The sequence below is a fragment of the Balaenoptera borealis genome (assembly GCF_965194805.1).
Source record: "Balaenoptera borealis genome assembly, chromosome: 13".
Lineage (NCBI taxonomy): Eukaryota > Metazoa > Chordata > Mammalia > Artiodactyla > Balaenopteridae > Balaenoptera > Balaenoptera borealis.
The window spans coordinates 81,760,669-81,784,256 of NC_138870.1; the positions used below are offsets into that span (position 1 = coordinate 81,760,669).

The window sequence follows — 23,588 nt, forward strand, 5'->3', positions numbered from 1 at the left end:
GTGCACGTTTGAACTATTTCTCTTATTAAACTATTGTCAGCTTCCAGAGAGCAGGGACTTTAGCTATTTGATTTGCTGCTCTGTCTACAGAAAATCACACATTGCTTACACATAGCCGGCATTTGATATTAATATTTGTTAAATGAACGAATGAGAGGTTAGCGGAATTTAAACTTGACCTTACTGCTATGTTTTTTCTTACTTATGACGCCTTTGTTGGTTAGTAAACTATAATGTAAACCTCTAAGTCAGATCAGCAGTAACATAGATATTGAACAGTCACTTACGCGTTTGCCTGTTCATTTATTCAAGAAGTATTTATTGAGTGCTTCTTGTGTGCTAAGCACTTAGATAGGTTCTAAGGAGCCAGGTACTGGAATCTTACTTCCAGAAGGATATTTTAAGAATAACAGTATCTAATTTTGCTTGTCACTAGGTGAGCATTGAGCCAAAGGGAATGAAAGTGTTAACTTTAACCTGATGGGGGTGGGAACAGTCTTCCTAAAGCCTCTGAAATCACACCTATACGCAGTAGCTTACTCTGCTGAAGTGTGAAATCAAACTTAGCTGAAGAGTTCGTGTCTGAAATCATCTCCTTTATGACTCTCTCCTGAAGAATAGGTGGCCCAGACTATTTTCCAACCTAAAAATGGTTTGCCCTGAGGTTAAACCATCAGATGGATTTTTATGCCAAGGTATTGTTTCCTTATTTTTATTGCCTTCATGCCTAGTAGGATTTTGCTTCATCAGATTTCCGGACCGTGGCCTGGATCTCAGACTGGGTGCATGGCCTTCCTTAGAGTCCCCATAGATAGGCTCCCAGGGGACAAAGCAGGGCAGTCTGGCAGCAGGGGCTGGTCACCGCTTTTTTCTCTTGACACCGCTCGTCAACTCAGTTCTCCCTGGTTCAGAATGCCAGGACGGCAGTCCTCTTAGAAGCACACATTATTGTTTTGCTACAAAGAGAATGCAATATTAATAATGAAGAGGGTTCAACTTATACTTTGATCCTGTCAAACCATTTAATTTCTCTCAACCTCATTTGTCCTAATCTGCAGACTGAGTGAATTAGATTTATTTATGGATAAGACTGAAATCTGAAAGCTTTAAGACTGTGATTCAACATGGCTGAACATGGCTTCCAACATGGCTATTTCTTTTTCATAATGGCCCCGTATTACCTCTGAAACATCTGTCTACTTTATCCTAGACACTTTCTTGTTTTACCAGTTTTTAGGCCAGGGATAACAAATAAGTTTCATCTAAAATGCTGTATTAATCAGTTATTGGCAAAATTATACTGTATACCAAACGACCCTAAAACTCAGTGGCTAGAACAACATGACTTCATTCTTTTACTTGTCTCATGTGTTCTGCTTCAGGCTGCAGGCTGAGTTCATGTGTACTCTGTGTACATTTGTTATGAGACCCAGGCTAAAGAGGCTGTGGCTACCTGGGGCCTGCTGTTCTCAGGGTATAAACCAGAGCACAAGACCAAGACCAAGCACAGAAGCACACTTGAGGCCTTTCTTCACATTACATCCCATTAGGCATAGCAAGTCATATGGCCAAGTCCAATACCAGTGAGGCAGGGAATTAGACTCTGCCTGTAGAGGAAGGAAGAGGGGTGTGAATGTTTGTGGAATGATAATCCAAACTATCACTTATGACACGTTCAATCTATGGCTGGTAGCCGCCTGAGAAGAATTCTGAACTTCTGTATGGAAACACTGGAAAAGGTGCTGTGGTGATCAGTTAGTAATGTCACCCGTGGGCAATGGCATCCCCTAACCAGATGATCTTAGTTGATCCAAATGGGCAGGTAGTCTTCATCTCAGCTCTGCTTATTACTAGAATTTATGCTTTACTTTTCTATTTCAGTGGTTTTCCTAGCATCTTCCAATTTTCAGTTTTCATTTTGTACCATTAGCACTCCTTTACTGTTGTACCAAGATAGTAATTTGAAATGACCAAATTTTAAAGTCCAATTCATTTTGTATTTTGCCTTAAGAATAATAATTTTGCCCTCCAGTATTTTCCTAGCAGACTGATCGTTAATTCATGTTATGATTTCCCTCACTTCAGTATTTGGGTTAGAAGGAAATATTGAATCCCCAACTGATTGCTGCAAATACCCAGATGGCAGTGAGGTTCATATTATAATGAATTGCTAAAGGGAAACAATAACAAATAAAAATTGTTTGATTTTCCTTGCATTAGCATATATTAGCATCCAGGAGAAAACCCCCTCAGTGATTTACCTTCACTAGCATTGACCTGTACACGATGTGGTAAATGATATTCATTGTTATTGTGTGCAGAGCCCTGTACCAGATACTTCTGTCCAGAGGGAGGGAGAAGTCACAGAACACACCAAGGAGTGGGTCTTGCCTTCCATGAGCTTCCAGTCTTTGACCATCAGAACAGGCATCCACTTTGAAATTATATAAATGCGTCTTTTAAGAGGACCATATTAATTAATGGAGGCAGATTAATGTATTTTAAGCTAAAGCTGGACACAGGTGGGGTGGGCATATGAGTTTATTAGGAACTTTTTTTTCTGGAAGCAGTACATGTGGGGCAGATACAAATGAATTGGAGGCATGGATACCAGATAGGAGGGGGAGCTCATTTTCTCAGCAGAGCAGTTGACAATCAGAGAAGCATGGTGAGAAAATAGACCAGTCACGTGTGGAGGATGGAATATAGATCATCTTGCCAGAACCAGAGAGCAATTGTATGATGTCTATAGAACAATAAGAGAATTGAGTGTTGTAGCTGGTCCAATTTATTGAGGTTTCTTTTACATTGTCTTGTAGGAATAGAGACCCTGAAATGATGCTACTGGCAATATGGGACCATATTTAGATTGAATGCAAAAAAAACATTTACTCCATGTCTACTCTGGGCCCAGTTATATTCAAATATATACCATCCTTTTGTCTTGATTTTCCTGTGGGCTTAATAAAAAATTCAGCTAGGATTAAAAATTATTAAATTCTATAATACACTTTGAATTAAAAGCAACATTTAGGATTAGTGGTTCCGGATGCAGCCTCTCACAACTAAATACACTTGATATGTGGAAAAATATAAATACGTGTCATGCCAAAAATGAATGTTGATGAACCTACTGTCAGAACATAGAGATCTATGGAGCAGAACTGAGAATCAACTGACCGAGAATCAACGAGTACATGCTTTGCCTCTTGAAGCAGAGAAAACCTTCCATCCTGAAAAAAGTATGATTTGTCTTTCCCATACTGCCTTGCCCCTGGCTCAGAGACATGGATCAATGCCAACTAAAAACTGGGATGTCATTCCTCTACTGCTCTCTTGGCTTTTTCTATTCCTCTGAGACACAATTTTCTATAGTGGTGGGGAACTAGAGAGACACATTATATCCTCAAATCCTGAATAATTAAACCACTTACAGGTGAGAATGGAGATAAATCATTCATGCTTACAACAGTGATTTTGTGTGTGTGTGTGTGTGTGTGTGTGTATGAGCATGTGTGTGTATATGTGCTGTATCAATCCAGAGTGTCAGCAATTCATACAATGAGAGTGTGATGAGACCCATCCTCAGCGAAGCAGAGCTGTCCTGGGCTGATGTGTGCAAGAGTCTAGATGTTCCACTCAGAGCTCTGCCCTTTGATCACGTAAATCTGAGAAAGGACGGTACCATGACCAAGGGCAGAGCATATGTTCTCCACTCTCTATTGTCAGACACGAGGCATGAAGAGACCCTATTCTAGACAGAGTCAACAGTGAGAAAATAAGAAACAACAGATGGCACATGTGAGAAAATATTGCCCCATGAACGCAATGGAATGCTATCCTGAAGACTCAGAGGAAGATTGACCCTTGAAGGAACCAAAGGAAATCTAACAAGATGGTTTGAAACTCTTAGCAGAGCCTAAGCAGTCACTCCTGATGCTGTGTGCTGGTGCTTTCTTGTGTGATTTCATTTATCCTTTAGGAAAGTCCTGTGAGAGTGTCACTGTGCACATTTATTAAGTGAGGCAAGGTGCTGGGAGAGGTTATTGAACTCTGGGTGATAGTTCACAGATAATATAGACCCTCATCTATACAATTCTAAAGGCAGTGCCCTGGATCGTTGTGTTGGGTGTGATAAATAAGTTTTACCAGGAAAGCAAAATGCAGAATTGATACTTCTGGTCAACCTGTTGGCCTGAGCTGGCATGAAAGATGCTTCTGCCCTCCCCAATAGAAACCTATTACAAGGCTGGATAAAATAGAACCAAAATTGTTTTAATTTATAGCTGAGCATGAAATCAGGAAAGGGAGATCCCAAGTCACCAAAGTAAAATGAGAAATTTTAAACAAGAGCTGCAGCTGAGGACTCACTGGAGCAGGAACAGCCGGGGCTGGGACTTGAATGCCTGGTGAAAGAAGGGGTCTGGAAAGAGGGCCCCGCAGGTAGGGAAAGTCAGAACCTAGCTAACTGCATAAAATTGGAGTTCAGAGAGGGCTTGTCCGCAAATTGAGGACTAGAAGTACGCTGCCCACTGGCCTGCGTAGCTGCAGAGCAACATGCCAAGTGCCCAGTGAGGGCCAAAAAGCAACCACAGGGGAGACGTCAGAAGCCACCTAAGACTGTGAGGTCGGAATTCACGCCTCCTGAATGATGCAGGGAAATTAGCATAAATGCCCAGAACCACTGAAAGCATGCAGATCTGGCTGGGGATAGTGGAAACTGTGGCAAAGGGATACTCTTCAATGCAGGGTATAAGGGACTCTCCCTCCAAGAAATTCTTCTGAAGATAAACTTAAAGATAGCACAGATAACACCTGGACAAATTTTGGCATCATTTTTGGATTATAAAGAGGAAGAAAAAAATTGTAAACAGAAAAAGCAGACTTTCTACAAAGGAACAGAAATTGAACTGGTCTTAATTTTTCTCTGTGACATTAAAGACCAAATGACAGGGACTTCCCTGGTGGTCCATTAGTAAAGAATCCACCTTCCAATGCAGGGGACGCTGGTTTGATCCCTGGTCAGGGAACTAAGAGCCCACATGCCGCGGGGCACCTAAACCTGTACACCCCAACTACTGAGCTCGTGCGCCTCAGCTAGAGAGCCTGCATGCCTCAAACTACAGAGCCCACATGCTCTGGAACTTGCACTCCACAACTAGAGAGAGAAAACCCACACGCCGTAACTAGAGAGAAGCCCGCGCACCGCAAAGAAAGATCCCATCCACGTGCCTCAACAAACATCCCACGTGCCGCAACTAAGACCCGACACAGCCAAAAATAAATAAATAAATAATAAATAAATCTTTAAAAAAAAAAGACCAAATGACATTGGCCAGATATGTATCGAGGTTCTTTTTTTCTTTTAATTTAGTTCAATTTTTTGCATAGGTAATTTGTTCTCAAGAATCACAACTCAAAAGTCATAAAAGGGTATGGAGAGAATGTCTCCCTTCCATCTTCTCTGCAAGCGCCTCAGTTCTCCTCCCCAGAGGCAGTCAGTGTTGTCAGAATATTAAGGTCCTATTCCTGCTGTAACAAATAACCACAAATTTAGTGGCTTAAAGCAACACAATATATTATCTTACAGTTCTGGAGTTCTGAAGTCCAAAATAGGCCTTACTGGGCTAAAATTAAGGTGTCAGCAGGGCTACATTCCTCTGGAGGCACTGGGGGAGAATGTTTCCTAGGCTTTTTCAGCTTCTAGAGACCACCTGAGTTTCTTGGCTTGTGGCCCCTTCCTGCAGCTTCCAAGCCATCAGAGTAGCATCTTCAGTCTCTCTGACTCTGATACTCTCAGTCTTCTGCTTCCCTTTTCTACATATAAAGACCCCTATGATTACACTGAGCCTACATGGATAACGTAGGATAATCTCCCCATTTCAAGGTCAGATGATAGGCAACCTTAATTCCATCTGCAACCTTAATTCTCCTTTGCCCTGTAACCTAACATATTCACAGGTTCTGGGGATTAGGGCGTGGAAATCTTTAGGGAACCATTATTCTGCCTACCACAATTGGTTTCTTGTGTTCTCTACCAGAGATATCACATGCTTCTACAAACTGTCAAGGTTCTGTTATAGAGGACAGAATCCACTCCAATTTGTTTAAGCAGGAGGAGATTTATTAAAGGACTTTCAAAATCCCTGTGAGGGCTAAAGAAATAAATTCCAGGCTGAGCATCCAGAAATGACTAAGCCATACATAACTGGATCACCAAGGGAATGCAGGTTTTTGTTTTCTTTTGTTTTATAAAGTGTCTTAGTCTGTTCGTGCTGCTATAAGAAAATACCACGGACTGGGTAGCTTATGAACAACAGAAATGTATTTCTTACAGGTTTGGAGGTTAGAAGTCCAATATCAGGGCAGCAGCAGATTCAGTGTCTGGTGAGGGCCCGCTTTCTGGTGCACAGATGGTGCCTTCTTGCTTTGTCCTCACGTGGTAGAAAGGGCTAGGGCTCTCTGGAGCCTCTTTGATAAAGGCACTAATACCATCACTTTGGGGGGTTAGGATTTCAACATATGAATTTCAGGAGGGTGGGAACACAAATGTTCAGACCATAGCATAAGGGAAGCTGGAGAATCAGAAATCTGCCTGCAAAACAGGAAGACTCTGCTCTAGCTGCAGCCTCAACAGCCACACCACGTCTGCCAGAATCCACACAAGCAAAAGATGCTTTGACTCTTGTCTTCTGCACCACTTAGCACAGTGCCAACTTCAGGTCTTTCGTGAATGCACTGAATTTGTGATACCTAAATCTCATCCAGGGCCCTAGCTGCAAGGAAATCTCAGAAATGTGATTTTTATCTCTGCAACTTCTTCAATATAGGTAAGCACATTCAGAGATTAGGAAAAATGTTGAGTGAACCAATATGGTGCACACTAATACACTGATATATTTTTCCCTTAAAAATACAAATAATAGTATAACCATTAGTATGCATAATTTTATGCTTCTTCCTCATTGTTTTTCTTCAACCTAATGTAAGTGTATCTGTTGGCAATTTTTTCAAATCAATACGTAGCTTCTTTTTATTGTTGCATAATCTTTATAAAGATGCACCATAATTAGTCTTCCTTTGATAGATATTTAGGTTGTTTCTACCCTTTTGCTATTACATACAAATTTGCTCTAGATATACATATATCACATATATATCTATTGACCCAATAGATATACTAACCTATGTACAAAGTTTTATATACATATGATATATATGTATATTTATAAATGTCATATGTATATGATTTATATATATAGTATATGTATAATTATATATGTATAAAATCTTGTTCATAAGCCAGTATATTGATTGGGTCAATTCCCATAAGGAAAATTTCTGGATCAAAGGGTAGAATCATTTGTAATTTTGATAAGGTTTGCAAAACACCTTCCATAAAGGTTATGCCAATTTGTTTTCCTGCCAGTGATTAATAAAAGGTCTTTTTTCCCCATACCCTTGTTGACACAGGTATATTATAAACATTTTTAAACCTTTGTCAATATAGTAGGAAGGGAAGGTTTAATTTTAATTTACACATCTCTTTCTAGGACTAAGCTTAAGCATCTTTTGTGTGAACTTTCTGCCCATGATTTACTTTTTTTTTTTTTTTTTGAGTTGGTTTTTTTCCGTTACCTTTTCTTTAAAAATTTATAGAAGCTCTTAATTATAGAAATCAACCCTTTAACTGTGATATTATTTGCAAATATATTTTTTCAATTATCAGTTATTATTTAGCCTTCTTTATGGTGGTTCTGTCCCATGAAGAAACTTTTTATTTCTAAATGGTATACATTATTAACCTTTTCTTTGGTAAGTTTTGCATTTATGTCATAGTTAGAAAGGTTTTGTCTCTATTCTGAGACTATAAATAAGTTCTCCCACGGACCCTTTTACTAATTTATGGAAATCTATTTGGAATATGTAAAAAATAACAAATGGATACAATTTTAGTTTTTCCAGATGGCTACCCTATTTCTGTACTTTTTACTCATTTCCTATTGATCTGTCTATTCAGGTTTCAGTACCACACAGTTTTAATTATTGTAGCCTTATAATATATTTAATCTCTATTAGAGTAAATCCCCACTCATTACTCTTTCTTTTCAAAATTGTTTTTCTTGTCTTTTATGGCTTTTTTTTACTTTGGAAGCAGCTTATCTAGTTAAAAAAGCTCTCTCATAATTTCATTGGCGTTTCGTTACCTTTATACTTTATCTTAGAAATAACATATTTTTCTTCTATTGAGTCATCTTAACCAAGAATATTTTATGTCCTATATTTTTTAGTTCATGCCTTTTAAAAAAATATTAGTCCCTTAGGAGTGTTTTAATGTTTTCTTTAAATAGATCTTGTATACTTCTTGTCAGGTTTATTTCTGGATATTTTACCTTTTTACTGGTATTGCAAAATTTTTTTGTTAGATTTCTACTGGTTGTTGTTTTCGTGTGGAGGCTATTGATGTCTCTATATTACTTTATTATCTTTAGGTATTTTTCTCCACTTTACCTTTCATGAGCAAAGTCTGGGTCAGTAAATGTTTTTATGAAGGGCCAAATAGTAAATATTTTACGCTTTGTGGTCTCTGTTGCAGCTATTCAACTCTGCTGTGTTAATGTGAAGGGAACCATAGACAAAATGTAAATGAATGAACATGGCTGTATTCCATTAAGGCTTTAGTTATGGACACTGACATTTGAATTTCATAAAACTTTCACATGTCACAAAATACTATTTTTTAAATTTTTTCAACCACTTAAAAATGTAAAAACCATTCTTAGCTCATGGGTCATACATAAACATGCATGGGCCTGATTTGTCCCATGGACTATAGTTTCTGCCTTATGGATTTAGTTAATTCATTTTAAATGCCATCAAATTAATGCCTGTATTTATTTGTTCAAGTTTCCTTTTTCTTTTTTTTGGTAATACAAACAATGCTGCCATGAGTATCTTCTGCAAGACTCCTGGTACACATATATGAGTATCTGCATTTAAAATTTTATTAGACCCTGCCCAGGAATTTGCTTTCACAAGTGCTGTATGAGAATTCTGGTTTCTTCACATTATTAACAATATTTATTATTTTCAGATTTTAGTTTCTGTTAATTCCTGAGGAATGTGAAATGGTATTTCATTTTAAATTGCGTTTATCTGATTTTTAATGATGCTAAACATTTTGGCCATTTGGGTTTCCTTTTCTATGAGTTGCCTGTTGAAATTTTTTGCCCATGTTTCTGTTGAACTATCTGACTTTTTCTTATTGATTACATAGTAGAGAAAAAATAATTTGTGTATTCTAAATATCTTTTCTCAGTCTATGGTTTGTCATTTAACTGTGTGTTTGGTGTCTTTTGTGATATAAAATTTTTTTTAATTGAATGCAGTCCTAAGCGTCAGTATTTCCTTTATGAGTTTTGCTTTTCTTTTTTCACATATGGTTATTTTTCAAGGAAAGCATATTTGTATTCCAATTTTTTTTTTTTTTTTACTTTCAGACAACTACCAAGTTGCCTTCCAGACTGCCTGTACATTCTCTTACCCTAGTGATGAGATATATGAGAATGTAGATACTGGGAAAAAAACCCCAATTAAAGTGGATATTACATGGATTCTTCTGCTGCGCTATTATATTCACCTGCAAAGAATTAATGATATGAGCAAACTGCTAGGTAGGCCTTTGCTGTGTTAAGAAAGAATATATTCCTTTCCAGTTATTGTTTAAGTCATATTTCTTATTTAGAATTATAAAATACTTTTGACTTCTTTCTGAGTGAACTCTCATCAGAAGATGGAAATTTTGGGGGTTCTTAAACTGAGATACATGGACCTTTGGATAGAACTGTATTTCAATGTATTTAAAAACGTCCTTAGAAGGAGGGGTCCAGAGGCATCCCCCAAGACTGCCAATGTGGTGTGTGGGTCAAAACGGTTAAGAATCAGTGACCATAATGTGACAGCTTATAAAATGAACAAGGTGAAATTTTGGCTTTAAGGAGAGAGTGTTCCAATATCCAGTATGTAAAGAGAAAGATAGGACATTTAACTCCACGAAGTTTTGGATTTTGTTCAGTTTTTTTTTTCTTTTAAATCATTGATGCTATCTAAAGAATATCCAGAAAAACTTGTATAATCTGCTTTACATCAGTTCCTCCTATGTTTTTGTGACAGTGTGTTTATCTGTGCCCATAAAATTGGTGATTCAGTGTTGCTTATTGGCAAACAGTTGGAAAAGACAGGTTGACCATGCCAGCGCCCTGTGATGGAGAAGCCAGCAGGGCAAATAGGCTGAGTCACGGAGTGGCTCAGCATGGTTATTGGGAGTTAGCGATGGGATGGACAAGCACTCGGAAAGGTGTTGGGCAGAAGGTGCATTGTGATCCAAGAGTTCAGTATCAAGGAAGTGGACGTGAGCCAGCGCAGCAGGCCCTGGTGATGCCCTCCCCCTTATCAACTCAGCTCACTTCTGGATTCACCTGCTGGTGCTTCCCATGTCAATCGCCCACATTTTACTGCTTTCTGCTCTGGGCTTTCTCAGAAGTTACTACGGCCCAGCATGCAGGCAGGACAGCCTGGAAGTACCAGGGATTCCACACACTCAGCAGTAACCTGCAACTACTGAGGCAGGGAACTGGTAGATAGTTGTAACATTGATGGAACAATGTTACATGTTTTTTCCAGGAGGTCCTCAGCAGGACTGAGCCCTCCTTGTCCATAGCTGTAGCCCTTTCATAACTCACTCTCATTGGCTCTTTTCTTCTCTCTATCACACTTTTCCCGTTCTCTCACTTGACATCGGTTTTCAAATAAATTACCTGCACCGACATTTTTGCTTTAAGTTTTTTGGGGGGGGAAATCCAAAATAAGACAGCTAGATAGAATATTTTGCATTGTTAAGCTTGGCCATAAGCAATTCTATTAGTGTATAAGCTTGAAAAATGGAGGAAGGTCATGGGCAGCCACTAGCTGAGGTGGGGATATACAGGAATAAAGTTAATGAGCAAAGGCCAACAATATTGAGACCATTTTGTTATCTAACATGACTCTATATTAGTGTTTTGGTTTTTTTTTTTTTCCTTTAAGCATCTCTGAAGCCAGGATCTGGAATGTCTTTGCCAGATGACACACTTCTCACTTCTCTTTTCAACTCTGGATTGATTTTGCGCCAAAAAGAAATGCATTTTTTCCTTAAAAGATTCTTACAGCTATATTCTTCTTCTTGTATTGACGAATTTCCAAAAGAACTATTTCAAGTCATAGAAAATCCATCTTTTCCAGAAAAATTCTTATATGACTCATCAAGCAAGGTAATGTTTTAAAACGTTATATGTTTTTGTAAGACTTCTTAGAATCATCCTTATATTTCTGAACGAAGCACATTAACCTCAATGCTGGCACAAAGGTTTCTAGTTCCCTCAGAATTCCTGGGAAAGCTTGTTTCTGTTTTACCAGAGAGAGGCCAACCAGACATCCTGGATTTTCTGTTTACTTAGGTCCTATTCTGCTGCTCTCATAAATCTTCAAAATGTCTCAGAATTTTCTGTATTCCTACACATAACAATACCTCTCAGGGAGTCGTTTTGCCAAGAAGTTATACAAGTTTCAATATAATCACCCTATAAGAAAACTAGACTGAGTTTCTAAATCTATGCCCATACCAGACACATTCATGTTTCTGTTTTCAACTATCCGAGAGAAGTGACCTGAAAATGTGGCTTGTTCCAAATGGGAACCTTTTCTCATTTTATCCTACTGGAGTATAGTAACCTTATGTTTGGGGTAAATAATAACAAAATTATTTTTTAAAAAATCATTCTTTGGAACAAGAGAGTAGGGTGACTGTGAATAAACTGTGATTTTAACAAGTAGTGGAAAGACCTACTAAGGAATATTTAAGAATTCAGTTAAAGAAGTGATCCTCAATTGGGGTTATGGAGTTGGCCCCAGGGCAGTATCTTGGAATCCACGTAGGAGGATTTTTCAAATTACTTTCTGGATTCTGGGGTATTGGGATGGCCAATACTCAGGATCTCCATTTCCTGCCCCAGATTCTAAATCTTTGAGAAATAAAAGAGTAAGCCATGGTGGAATTAAAAAATACCCAACTTTATGAATCACAAAGTTGATATTGTAGGATATGGTTTATATTTACAGGTAAATGGTCTCCCTAGTAGTGATTAGCAAAGTTTACAGTTCTGCCAATCCAGGCTTGGGGGTTTTGGTGGGGAGGGGGATCATTACAGGCCTACTTAAAATCTGTGGGGAGAGAAACCCTTTCAAATCTGTTGCATGAAGGAACAGAGACTGTTCACTCCCTACAAACAGTATGCTCCGAAGCAGAGAGAGCAGAATAATGCATATTCAAAATTCTTTTTCTCAAATTCACCAATCAAGTAACTCTCTTGAGGGAGAGGAGTGAGAGGAGGTGGAAAGGCCAGGAATGTATCATTAATGTCTGGCCCTCCACAGTGCAGGAAACTGTGGAGTAGGGTCACATCGTTTCCGTCTAACACCAGAGTCTGGTTCACCCATCCTCGGAACCAAGACTACCTTGAGATTTACTGCCACATGTCCCAGACACCTCAGGTGTTTTGGAGTAGGGGAGAGAGAATGGGAAGGTTGAGAACTATAGTTTCAATGGATGTATTCTTGTGAATATTTTATAAGAGTTTGGAAACTAATATGTGTGATTTCGTAAATACTGTTCTGAAAGGAGCTTCGCTTGGATATTTCAGTATTAAGGGCAGCCTATCGTTATCCAGTTCCTAAGGATGACGCTCCAAACGTACAACCTTGAATACAGTGTAAATATCAATACATGTGATATTTCGAATGGTAGCAATATTATCAAAGAGTTGTTTCACCCGTTTGCTCTTTTTTGGGGGGGAGGGGATATAATTAGTGTAACACTCTCCCAGGATAATCAGCTCTGGAGATCACTGTCGCTTGCCTGACAGTTGCAAGCCACCTAATCATGTGTTTGTTTCACTGGGGTAGACAGAAAATGAGCATAAAGCCTTTGGATTTTTAAAAAAATAAACTCTAAGCTTGGCTGACTTTTATAATAACATTTTTGAGCCTTTAATCACTTAGAAGGCTATTTCAGTCAAACTCTTTCCATACTTTGATACAACCCACTTTTCCCCCACAAAAAAGTAGATGCCTTTCCAGAACCATCGTTGCTACATGCCATGCTCATCAGCTTTGTGAAGCTGTATGTCGTCAAGTCTATTGAAGCTTTGTGATGGAAAAACAAAAGTGCTAAACAAATTACATTAAAAATTCCAAAAAAAAAAGGACATGATTAAAATGCTGCACAATGCTGAGTTATTCATGTTTAGACCGTGACAGACTGCGTAAGGTCAAATATTTGATTAGTGCAAAGTGATTTGTTGTTTATAGGATGTGGCGAACAAGAGTGCTTCTGGTAGGTCTGTTGTTTCATTCCTTTCAAACAATAAATAAAACATATCAAAAGTACTCAGTGTATAGCCCATCGACAAGCTTATGTAATTAATCCCATTAGCAATTAGATATTACATTTTTAAAAAGTCAATAGAAAATTCATAATATAAATATAAATATAAAAAATATTTATAGGACATTCCATCCAAAAACAGCAGATTACACTTTCTTCTCAAGTGCACATGGAACATTCTCCAGGATAGATCACACCTTGGGTCACAAATCAAGCCTCAGTAAATTTAAGAAAATTGAAATCATATCAAGTATCTTTTCTGACCACAACGCTATGAGATTAGAAATGAATTACAGGGAAAACAACGTAAAAAACACAAACACATGGAGGCTAAACAATACATTACTGAATAACCAAGAGATCACTGAAGAATTCAAAGAGCAAATCAAAAAATACCTAGAGACAAATGACAATGAAAACACGACAACCCAAAACCTATGGGATGCAGCAAAAGCAGTTCTAAGAGGGAAGTGTATAGCTATACAAGCCTACCTCAAACAACAAGAAAAATCTCAAGTAAACAATCTAACCTTACACCTAAAGGAACTAGAGAAAGAAGAAAAAACAAAACCCAAAGTTAGCAGAAGGAAAGAAATCATAAAGATCAGAGCAGAAATAAATAGAAACAAAGAAAACAATAGCAAAGATCAATAAAACTAAAAGCTGGTTCTTTGAGAAGATAAACAAAATTGATAAACCACTAGCCAGACTCATCAAGAAAAAGAGGGAGAGGACTCAAATCAATAAAATTAGAAATGAAAAAGGAGAAGTTACAACAGACACCGCAGAAATACAAAGCATCCTAAGAGACTACTACAAGCAACTCTATGCCAATAAAACGGACAACCTGGAAGAAATGGACAACTTCTTAGAAAGGTATAACCTTCCAAGACTGAACCAGGAAGAAACAGAAAATATGAACAGACCAATCACAAGTAATGAAATTGAAACTGAGATTAAACACCTTCCAACAAACAAAAGTCCAGGATCAGATGGCTTCACAGCTGAATTCTATCAAACATTTAGAGAAGAGCTAACACACATCCTTCTCAAACTCTTCCAAAAAATTGCAGAGGAAGGAACACTCCCAAACTCATTCTATGAGGACACCATCACCCTGATACCAAAACCAGACAAAGATACTACAAAAAAAGAAAATTACAGACCAATATCACTGATGAATATAGATGCAAAAATCCTCAACAAAATGCTAGCAAACAGAATCCAACAACACATTAAAAGGATCATACACCATGATCAAGTGGGGTTTATCCTAGGGATGCAAGGATTCTTCAATATACGCAAATCAATCAATGTGATACACCATATTAACAAATGGAAGAATAAAAACCATATGATCATCTCAATAGATGCAGAAAAACTTTTGACAAAATTCAACACCCGTTTATGATAAAAACTCTCCAGAAAGTGGGCATAGAGGGAACCTACCTCAACATAATAAAGGTCATATATGAGAAACCCACAGCAAACATCATTCTCAATGGTGAAAAAGTGAAAACATTTCCTCTAAGATCAGGAACGAGACAAGGATGTCCACTCTCACCACTATTATTCAACATAGTTTTGGAAGTCCTAGCCACGGCAATCAGAGAAGAAAAAGAAATAAAAGGAATTCAAATTGGAAAAGAAGAAGTAAAACTGTCACTGTTTGCAGATGACATGATACTATACATAGAGAATCCTAAAAATGCCACCAGAAAACTACTAGAGCTAATCAATGAATTTGGTGAAGTTGCAGGATACAAAATTAATGCACAGAAATCTCTTGCATTCCTATACACTAATGATGAAAAATCTGAAAGACAAATTATGGAAACACTCCCATTTACCATTGCAACAAAAAGAATAAAATACCTAGGAATAAACCTACCTCAGGAGACAAAACACCTGTATGCAGAAAACAATAAGACACTGATGAAAGAAATTAAAGATGATACCAACAGATGGAGAGATATACCATGTTCTTGGATTGGAATAATCAATATTGTGAAAATAACTATGCTACCCAAAGCAATCTACAGATTCAATGCAATCCCTATCAAATTACCAATGGCATTATTTACAGAACTAGAACCAATCATCTTAAAATTTGTATAGAGACACAAAAGACCCCAAATAGCCAAAGCAGTCTTGAGGGAATAAAATGGAGCTGGGGGAATCAGACTCCCTGACTTCAGACTATACTGCAAAGCTACAGTAATCAAGACAATATGGTACTGGCACAAAAACAGAAACATAGATCAATGGAACAAGATAGAAAGCCCAGAGATAAACCCCCACACCTATGGTCAACTAATCTATGACAAAGGAGGCAAAGATATACAATGGAGAAAAGACAGTCTCTTCAATAAGTGTTGCTGGGAAAACTGGACAGCTACATGTAAAAGAATGAAATTAGAACACTCCCTAACACCATACAGAAAAATAAACTCAAAATGGATTCGAGACCTAAATGTAAGACCAGACACTATAAAACTCTTAGAGGAAAACATAGGAAGAACACTCTTTGACATAAATCACAGCAAGATCTTTTTTGATCCACCTCCTAGAGTAATGGAAATAAAAACAAAAATAAACAAATGGGACCTAATGAAACTTCAAAGCTTTTGCACAGCAAAGGAAACCATAAACAAGATGAAAAGACAACCCTCAGAATGGGAGAAAATATTTGCAAATGAATCAACGGACAAAGGATTAATCTCCAAAATATATAAACAGCTCATGCAGCTCAATATTAAAGAAACAAACAACCCAATCCAAAAATGGGCAGAAGACCTAAATAGACATTTCTCCAACGAAGACTTACAGATGGCCAAGAAGCACATGAAAAGCTGCTCAACATCACTAATTATTAGAGAAATGCAAATCAAAACTACAATGAGGTGTCACCTCACACCAGTTAGAATGGGCATCATCAGAAAATCTACAAACAACAAATGCTGGAGAGGGTGTGGAGAAAAGGGAACCCTCTTGCATTGTTAGTGGGATTGTAAATTGATACAGCCACTATGGAGAACAGTATGGAGGTTCCTTAAAAAATACTCAGTGTATAGCCCATTGACTAGCTTATGTAATTAATCCCATTAGCAATTAGATATTACGTTTTTAAAAAGTGAATTGAAAATTAAATGCCCTATTTTAATATTGATTTCTGTTACAGTTTATTATTATTAGGCCATCATGCTAATAAACACTATATGTATTGAAATAGAAGGTATTTGCTTTTTATTTTTCTCCACTTAGCTAGTTATTAAATATGAATTCTTTGCTAAAATAGTCAGAACCTCTGAAAGGCACTCAGATATGGAAAAATGTGAGAATTTTTTTCTGAATCAATTATTTACCTGATTTTTTGGTGAACTGCCTGAAATAGAATTAATCTTTATTAAGCACTTTTAAATGATTATTTAACCCTAATAATCTTATTTATTATGCATTTTGGTCGTGTTTTTAGTATCATAGTGCTAATAAATGAGGATTCTGGCTTATCATATCCCTTTATGATAGTCTCTAGACATTTTTAAATAGTATTCACCTTTGATATTACCTTTCAGTCCAGACATATTTTTTCTTTTATCGGTAGACAACTTGAAAAGCCAATGTATTTATTTCTCTCTTTATTTTTATTTTGAAGACTTTGCATTGACAGTCTTCTATTGTATCTTGAATAGACTCAGAAATGGAAGGTACAAAGTGTTATAGAAACACCAGGCATTTCTTTCTAGCCACTGACATGTTCCCCTTGGTCACCAAGCCTTTGAGACGCCTTAGATGTCAAGAGTTTAGTAGAAGAACTGCTTTCCAGCTACCATGCTGTAATCTTGGGAATAACAAGAAATTAATTTTGAAAATAGTTTGTACTCCATTGAAGAAAATCCTTTATTGAGTTGAGATATTATTATCACCATTATTATCTCTCTGGCTAGACTCTTATTTTGTTGATAGCATTCATGCTTTACTTTCTTAGCTACCTTAAAAAACTAAGTAAATATTTTATGAAATTGCCAATTGCAGTCTACACATTTATGTTTCTTGAAAACTCCTGATTCAGGGACCAAGTTCCATCAAATGAGCTGGACCCACATCCACCAAGACTAAACTTACAAATCAGCTACATTCATTTAAAGAGGGAATGAGAGTAATGGATTTTAACCTCTTAGAACAAAAACTGTGTCTTATTTTGCATATGGTACTGCAAAGAATGCTATTGGAAAGTAGATAATAAATTGTAACCAAACCAAACCAGTGAATAAATGAAGAAAAGTAGAAGATGTTCTTAGACTATATGGTGACCTTGAGACTGAAATGATAGCATGGGCATTTTCCCTCTAGATCTTTACTCTTGAATATTCACCAAAGTGGAAGACATTTGTTGAGTTCACTGGGTTTTGAAATATATTTTTTCTATAAAAGAATCTTCTCTTTGGTAATCAGGGGCAGTTTTAAGACCTACATCCATAAAACAAGCTGAGATGATTCCCCGAGTTTTCCAATAGTCAATATTGAATGAAAATTGAATGAATGTTTTAAATATTGAATAAATTCATTACCAGCAATTAAGCTGTTGTTTCTGTTTGTTCCCCAGCTAGGAACAACTGACAGTTCTCTACACTCCAATTTGTCATTAAAACTGTTTGCCAGCCCATCATATGGAGATGTGGTGTCCTCAGTTGTAGCAACACAAGCTTTAAACAAAGAACTTTGCTTTCAGTGGTACATTCCTCCCCTGGAAAAACCTCCAAAGGAAACAGAACCTATGGTATGTAATATAATTATAAAGCTAAATCTTACATTTGGATATAAAGTTTAATGAAGCCATTATAACTTAAAGAGTAGAGAAGATCCTCTTATCATATAGACAGAAATATACAGCAATTTAGAATCTATGTTGTCTAGCAGAATGAATGTTAAATAATTAAGAGATCCTAGGAAAGTTGGACTCATGTTGATCATTTTCCTTTTTCCTGAACTTAAAGAGAAACTTTCCAATGTGTCACCATTACATATGATGTTTAATATTTTTTTGTAGTTATCCTTTATCACATTAAGGAAATTTTTTCCTATTGCCACTTTGATAGGAAGTTTTATCATGAATATTTTACTGTATCTATTAAGAGGATTTTATCATTTATCTCTTTTAATATAGTAATTGATTTTATAATGTTAAATCAGCCTTGTGCTCCTGAGATGAACTCAAATTGGTCATGATGTATTCATTTTACTAGATTCAGTTTGCTAATGTTTCATATTGAATTTTTGCCACTGTTTTCAAGAGTACTATTGGACTATAATTTTTCCTTTTTGTGCTATCCTTGTCAGATATTTTCTGTATGAGGCTTTTGCTAGGCTCATAAAATGTGTTGATAAATATAACCATGTTTTTCTGTTCTATGGTGAAGTTTGTGTAAGTTTGGAGTAACCTTTTTCCTCAGATATTTGCTAAGAACTCATCAATAAAGCCCTTGTGTGTTTTTGTTGTAAGATAATATAAGACTAGTGATGTAATTCTCCATAGTTAGAGGCAGTCTTTAAGCAACAGTACTAATGTACTGGTTATCAGAGCTGGTATCAGTTCTGATTGGGCTAATATCTGTTCTAATGGTTAGTGCCTTTGTCAAACCAAGTTTTAAGTATTTTAACTATCACCCCTGTTTATAGAACATTGGGATTTTCTATTTCTTCATGAGTTAGTTTTGCTTAAGTTGCTTTTTCTAGGAATTTTCCCATTTTATTTAAAATTTCTCTCATATTTTTAAGCTATCTGGTGTATTTGTAGTGAAGTATCCCTTTTCATGCCTTATATTGCTTATTTGTGCATTTTTTTCTTGATCATCATCACCAGAGATTTCTCATTAATTAGTTTTATTTCATTAACCCTGAATATCTTTCTTCTACTGTTGTTTTCGTGTGTGTGTGTGTGTGTTCTTTTCCTAACTACTGACTTCTTGAGATAGATATTAGCTCAATATTTAGTTCTTTCTTTTCTAATCTATGCATTTTAAGGCTATCAGTTTCTCTCTAAATATTGCTTTGGCTTCATCCCACAAGTTTTATTATAGTACTGTCATCATCTTTCAGTTAAAAATAACTTTTAAAATTTCCATTGTGATTTCTTCTTTGACTCGTGGGTCATTTCAACATATGTTTCTTAAGTTACAAACTATATGAAGCTTTTCTAGTTGTCTTTTGTTATTTATTCGTAGATTATTTTGTTCTGTGGTAATAAAAAAATGCTCTGTATGACTGATATTTGTTGAAGCTTGCTTTTTTTTGCCAGGAAGCTGTTTATTGTGTAAATATTCCATTGCTCTTAAAAAGAATGTGTTCTCCTCAGTTGTTGAGGCAGTGTTGATATATGTCCAATAGGTTAGTTTGTATAGTCTTGTTCATATACTCTATATTCTTGGTGATTTTTCTATTTTTGTTTGAAAATCAAAACAAAGGATCCCACATGCCTCGGTGGGATTTATTTTTTTTAATCAATTACTGTTGACCCTTGAACAACATAAGAGTCAGGGTGCTGACCTTCCTCACAGTTGAAAATCTATGTGTAACTTTACAGTTGGCTCTCCATATCCACATTTTGGATTCAGTCAGCCATGGATTGTGTAGTATAATCATACGTATTTATTGAAAAAAATTCTCATAAAGTGGGACCTGTGCAGTTCAAACCCATGTATTCAAGAGTCAGCTGTACTGAGATTTTAACATTTAATTCTCTCACTGAGATTGCTGTTGTTTTGTTTTTTCTTGTAGTTCTGTCAAATTTTACTTTACCTAATTGGAGGCTTTGTTCTTAGGTGCAAACAGATTAATAAGCATTGTGACTTCTCAGTGAATTCAGTGACTTCTGACCTTTTTGTAATAATGATTTTTCCCTCATAAAGTCTGCCTTGTTTGATATTACTAGAGGAAAGTGACTTTCTTGTGGTTGTTATTTTCATAATATTTCTTTTTGTAACCTTTTGCTTTCAACCCGTTTGTGTACTTGTGTTTTAATTGTTTTTTTCAAAGTGTTTTATTTATTTATTTGTTTGGCTGCACCGAGTCTTAGTTGTGGCACGTGAGATCTTTCATTGCGGCTCTCAGGCTCTTCATTGCAGTACACAGGCTTCTCTCTAGTTGTGGCATGCAGACTCCAAAGTGCACGGGCTCAGTAGTTGCGGCGTGTGGGCTTAGTTGCCCCACAGCATGTGAGATCTTAGTTCTCAGGGATCGAACCTGAGTTCCCTACATTGGAAGGTGGATTCTTAACCACTGGACCACCAGGGAAGTCCCTTAATTGTATTTTTAAATAAAGGTATACACTTGGATATTTTAAAATACAGTCTGACAATATTGTATTTTGACTAGAGAAGTTAGTCCATTCACACTTAATGCAAATAATAATATATTTGGTTTTAAATCTACCATATTATTTTCTGTTTTCACTTGTCTCACATTTTCTGTTTTCCTCAGGTTTTCTGTCTTTCTCCCTTTTTTGGGATTGATTACTATTTTCATTCATTTGTCCTCTCTGAACTTTGAAATTATGCGCTCTTTTGCTGTGCTTTTAGTGGTTACCCTCAGGACAACATACATACTTATCAAAGTCTAAAGTTTCTTTTTTTTTTTTTGAAAGATTTGTTTATTTTTGGCTGTATCAGGTCTTAGTTGCGGCACATGGGATCTTCGTTGAGGCATGTGGGATTTTTTTCGTTGCAGTGAGCAGGCTCTTCATTGTAGTGTGCGGGCTTCTCTCTAGTTGTGGCATGCAGGTTTTCTGTCTCTAGTTGTGGCTTCTGGGCTCCCAAGCGCGTGGGCTCTGTATTTGTGGCACGTGGCTCCAGAGCACATGGGCTCTGTAGCTTGTGGCACACGAGCTCTAGTTGAGGTGCGTGAGCTCAGTAGTTGTGGCCACGGGTTTAGTTGCACTGTGGCATGTGGGATCCTAGTTCCCGACTAGGGATCGAACCGGTGTCCCTGCACTGGAAGGTGGATTCTTTACCGCTGGACCACCAGGGAAGTCCCAGTCTAAAGTTAATGAATGATCTTTATTCCTCTAATGACTTAAATGATATTATTGCACATTTTCTTTTTTTAACCAAAATAATATTATTTTTAATTGTTTTATACAAGAGTTATTTTCCTTTAGAATTTTCTACATATTCATCATTTGCTTTGCTTTCTACTCCTTCTTGCATTTTAGACATTCCATTTAGGATCACTTCTTTCTGTTGAAGTACATATTCTGGAATTTCTTGTGGTGAGCATCTTCTGGAGGCAAACACTCAATTTTTGTTTGCCTGATAAATATCATTGTTTTACATTTATCTGTGAAATAAATTTTTATGGAGTAAAGAATTAAAGATTGGAAATTATTTTCTTTCAGTACATTGAAAATGTCATCTACTCATTTCCATTGTTCTCTTGAGAGTCAAATTGTTGTTGCTTTAAAAATATTCTGACTTCTTTCACGAGCCACTTTTGAGACTTTGTCTTTGCACAGTCTTACTGGGAATGGTTTTCTTTTATTTATTTTGCTTACATTAGTGTACTGGTTAAGAACACAGACTCTAGAGCCCTCAGAATGGAGCAAATCAGACTCTTGTTTTGAATCCCAGCTCTGTTACTTAGTAATTTTGTAACCTTCAGTAGATTAGTTAACTTTTCTGTATCATGGGTACCCTAGAGATAATTGTGTAAACTCTCGACCTAAACAGTAGTTGTCATTTATTATTCTTATGTGAAATGATTTTCACATTATTATGCTGTTTGAAAGTTTAACTTCAAATACACATGTAATACACTTGGTAAGCATTATTTTAAAGCACCTTTTAAAGTTTACCAACAATATCTCCTTATACATACTTTAGCTGCCAACAATGGGCAGAAAATAGAGTAAACTCTGCCTAACCAGCAAAAATTAAAGTGCGTAGCAAATAGGAGAAAAAACTTAGTTTCTCTCTAAATGCTGTTTACAAATCTGTATCACATACGTAACTCCTTATTTTAATGTTTATTATCTTTATCTAACTCTATATCTGTATTCATATCTATGTTCATATGCATGTATAGACATTTGCAACAGGGCTAATTGGGGAGCAGGAAGGGGGGCAAGTATTTGGGAGCAGTTCAGTATCAATGCCTGAACTCTGAGAGGTAGAACAGTGATTCTGATTCTAGGAGAGTCTTGAAGAGGAGTCAAGCTTTTAAAAATGGGACAGGGGGTCTAACTACCACCTTTTGCAGAGGAACCTTCCAACAACATTTGCCATATAGTTTTACCCTATTCAGTACTTTTTAATCTGTTTTTTTTGCCTCCTGCCATGGTCTGCTCCTGTACTTCCTACCTCTTGAGTGCTGTCCCCTCTAGCTGTGGCTCTGGTAACTTCTGCTGCTCCTTGACTCACGTGAACCGTGTCAGATGGTGAGACCTCCAGAGCCCACCTCTCTTTGCTCTCAAGCACGCTTCTCCCAATTGCCTCTTCATTCTTCTTCCTCAGGCTGGCAACCTGCTGCTAACTCTTGGTCAGTTATACATCCCTCCTGCTCACACAAAAAAGAGAAACTTGAACACATCACTCCCCAGAAACATTTAAAGCTATTTCTCATATTTTGAAAGTATTCTCCTTCCCACCCTTTCCATACCCAATCCTTGCCAGATATTCCATATACATTTTAGAATAATAAATCTGTGGTCTCTTTGGGGGAATTTAGTACAGTAGTTTTCAAACAAAAGTTCCAAGAATACTCATGGGTCATGGAGTCAATATAGTGTGTCATGAGTAGTATATTTTTAAAGAAATTAAATATAAGAAGGCAATATCAGAATGCATCACATACAGTAAGTGAAAATGTTGTTTTCTGAAACTTTTGTTTCATGACAGATACTGTTAAAAAGAACATTTCTAGATTGACATTTGGCATCCTGATGAATTTGTTTACTTGCTGGCAAGAGAACCAACAAGGTGTGATAAAAGAGTATATCCACTCAGAAAGGGTATGAAAGGATGACGTTGTTGGGGAACAGATTGTTTACCCAAATAGTTAGTTTTAAAAAATGAGGAACAAAGTATAAAGTTCATTTCACAAGGTTGTAGAAATA

The 23,588-nt window shown here is 36.8% G+C and overlaps 1 protein-coding gene across 1 annotated transcript in view; it reads left to right on the forward strand.

The window, feature by feature from the left end:
- Positions 1-23,588, forward strand: part of CFAP54 (cilia and flagella associated protein 54) — a 311,831-nt gene that overhangs the window by 235,433 nt on the left and 52,810 nt on the right. The window contains exons 62-64 of the mRNA XM_082349512.1: positions 9,501-9,674; positions 11,086-11,309; positions 18,087-18,260. Coding sequence (XP_082205638.1) covers positions 9,501-9,674; positions 11,086-11,309; positions 18,087-18,260 — 572 coding nt within the window. The remainder of the gene's footprint in view (positions 1-9,500; positions 9,675-11,085; positions 11,310-18,086; positions 18,261-23,588) is intronic.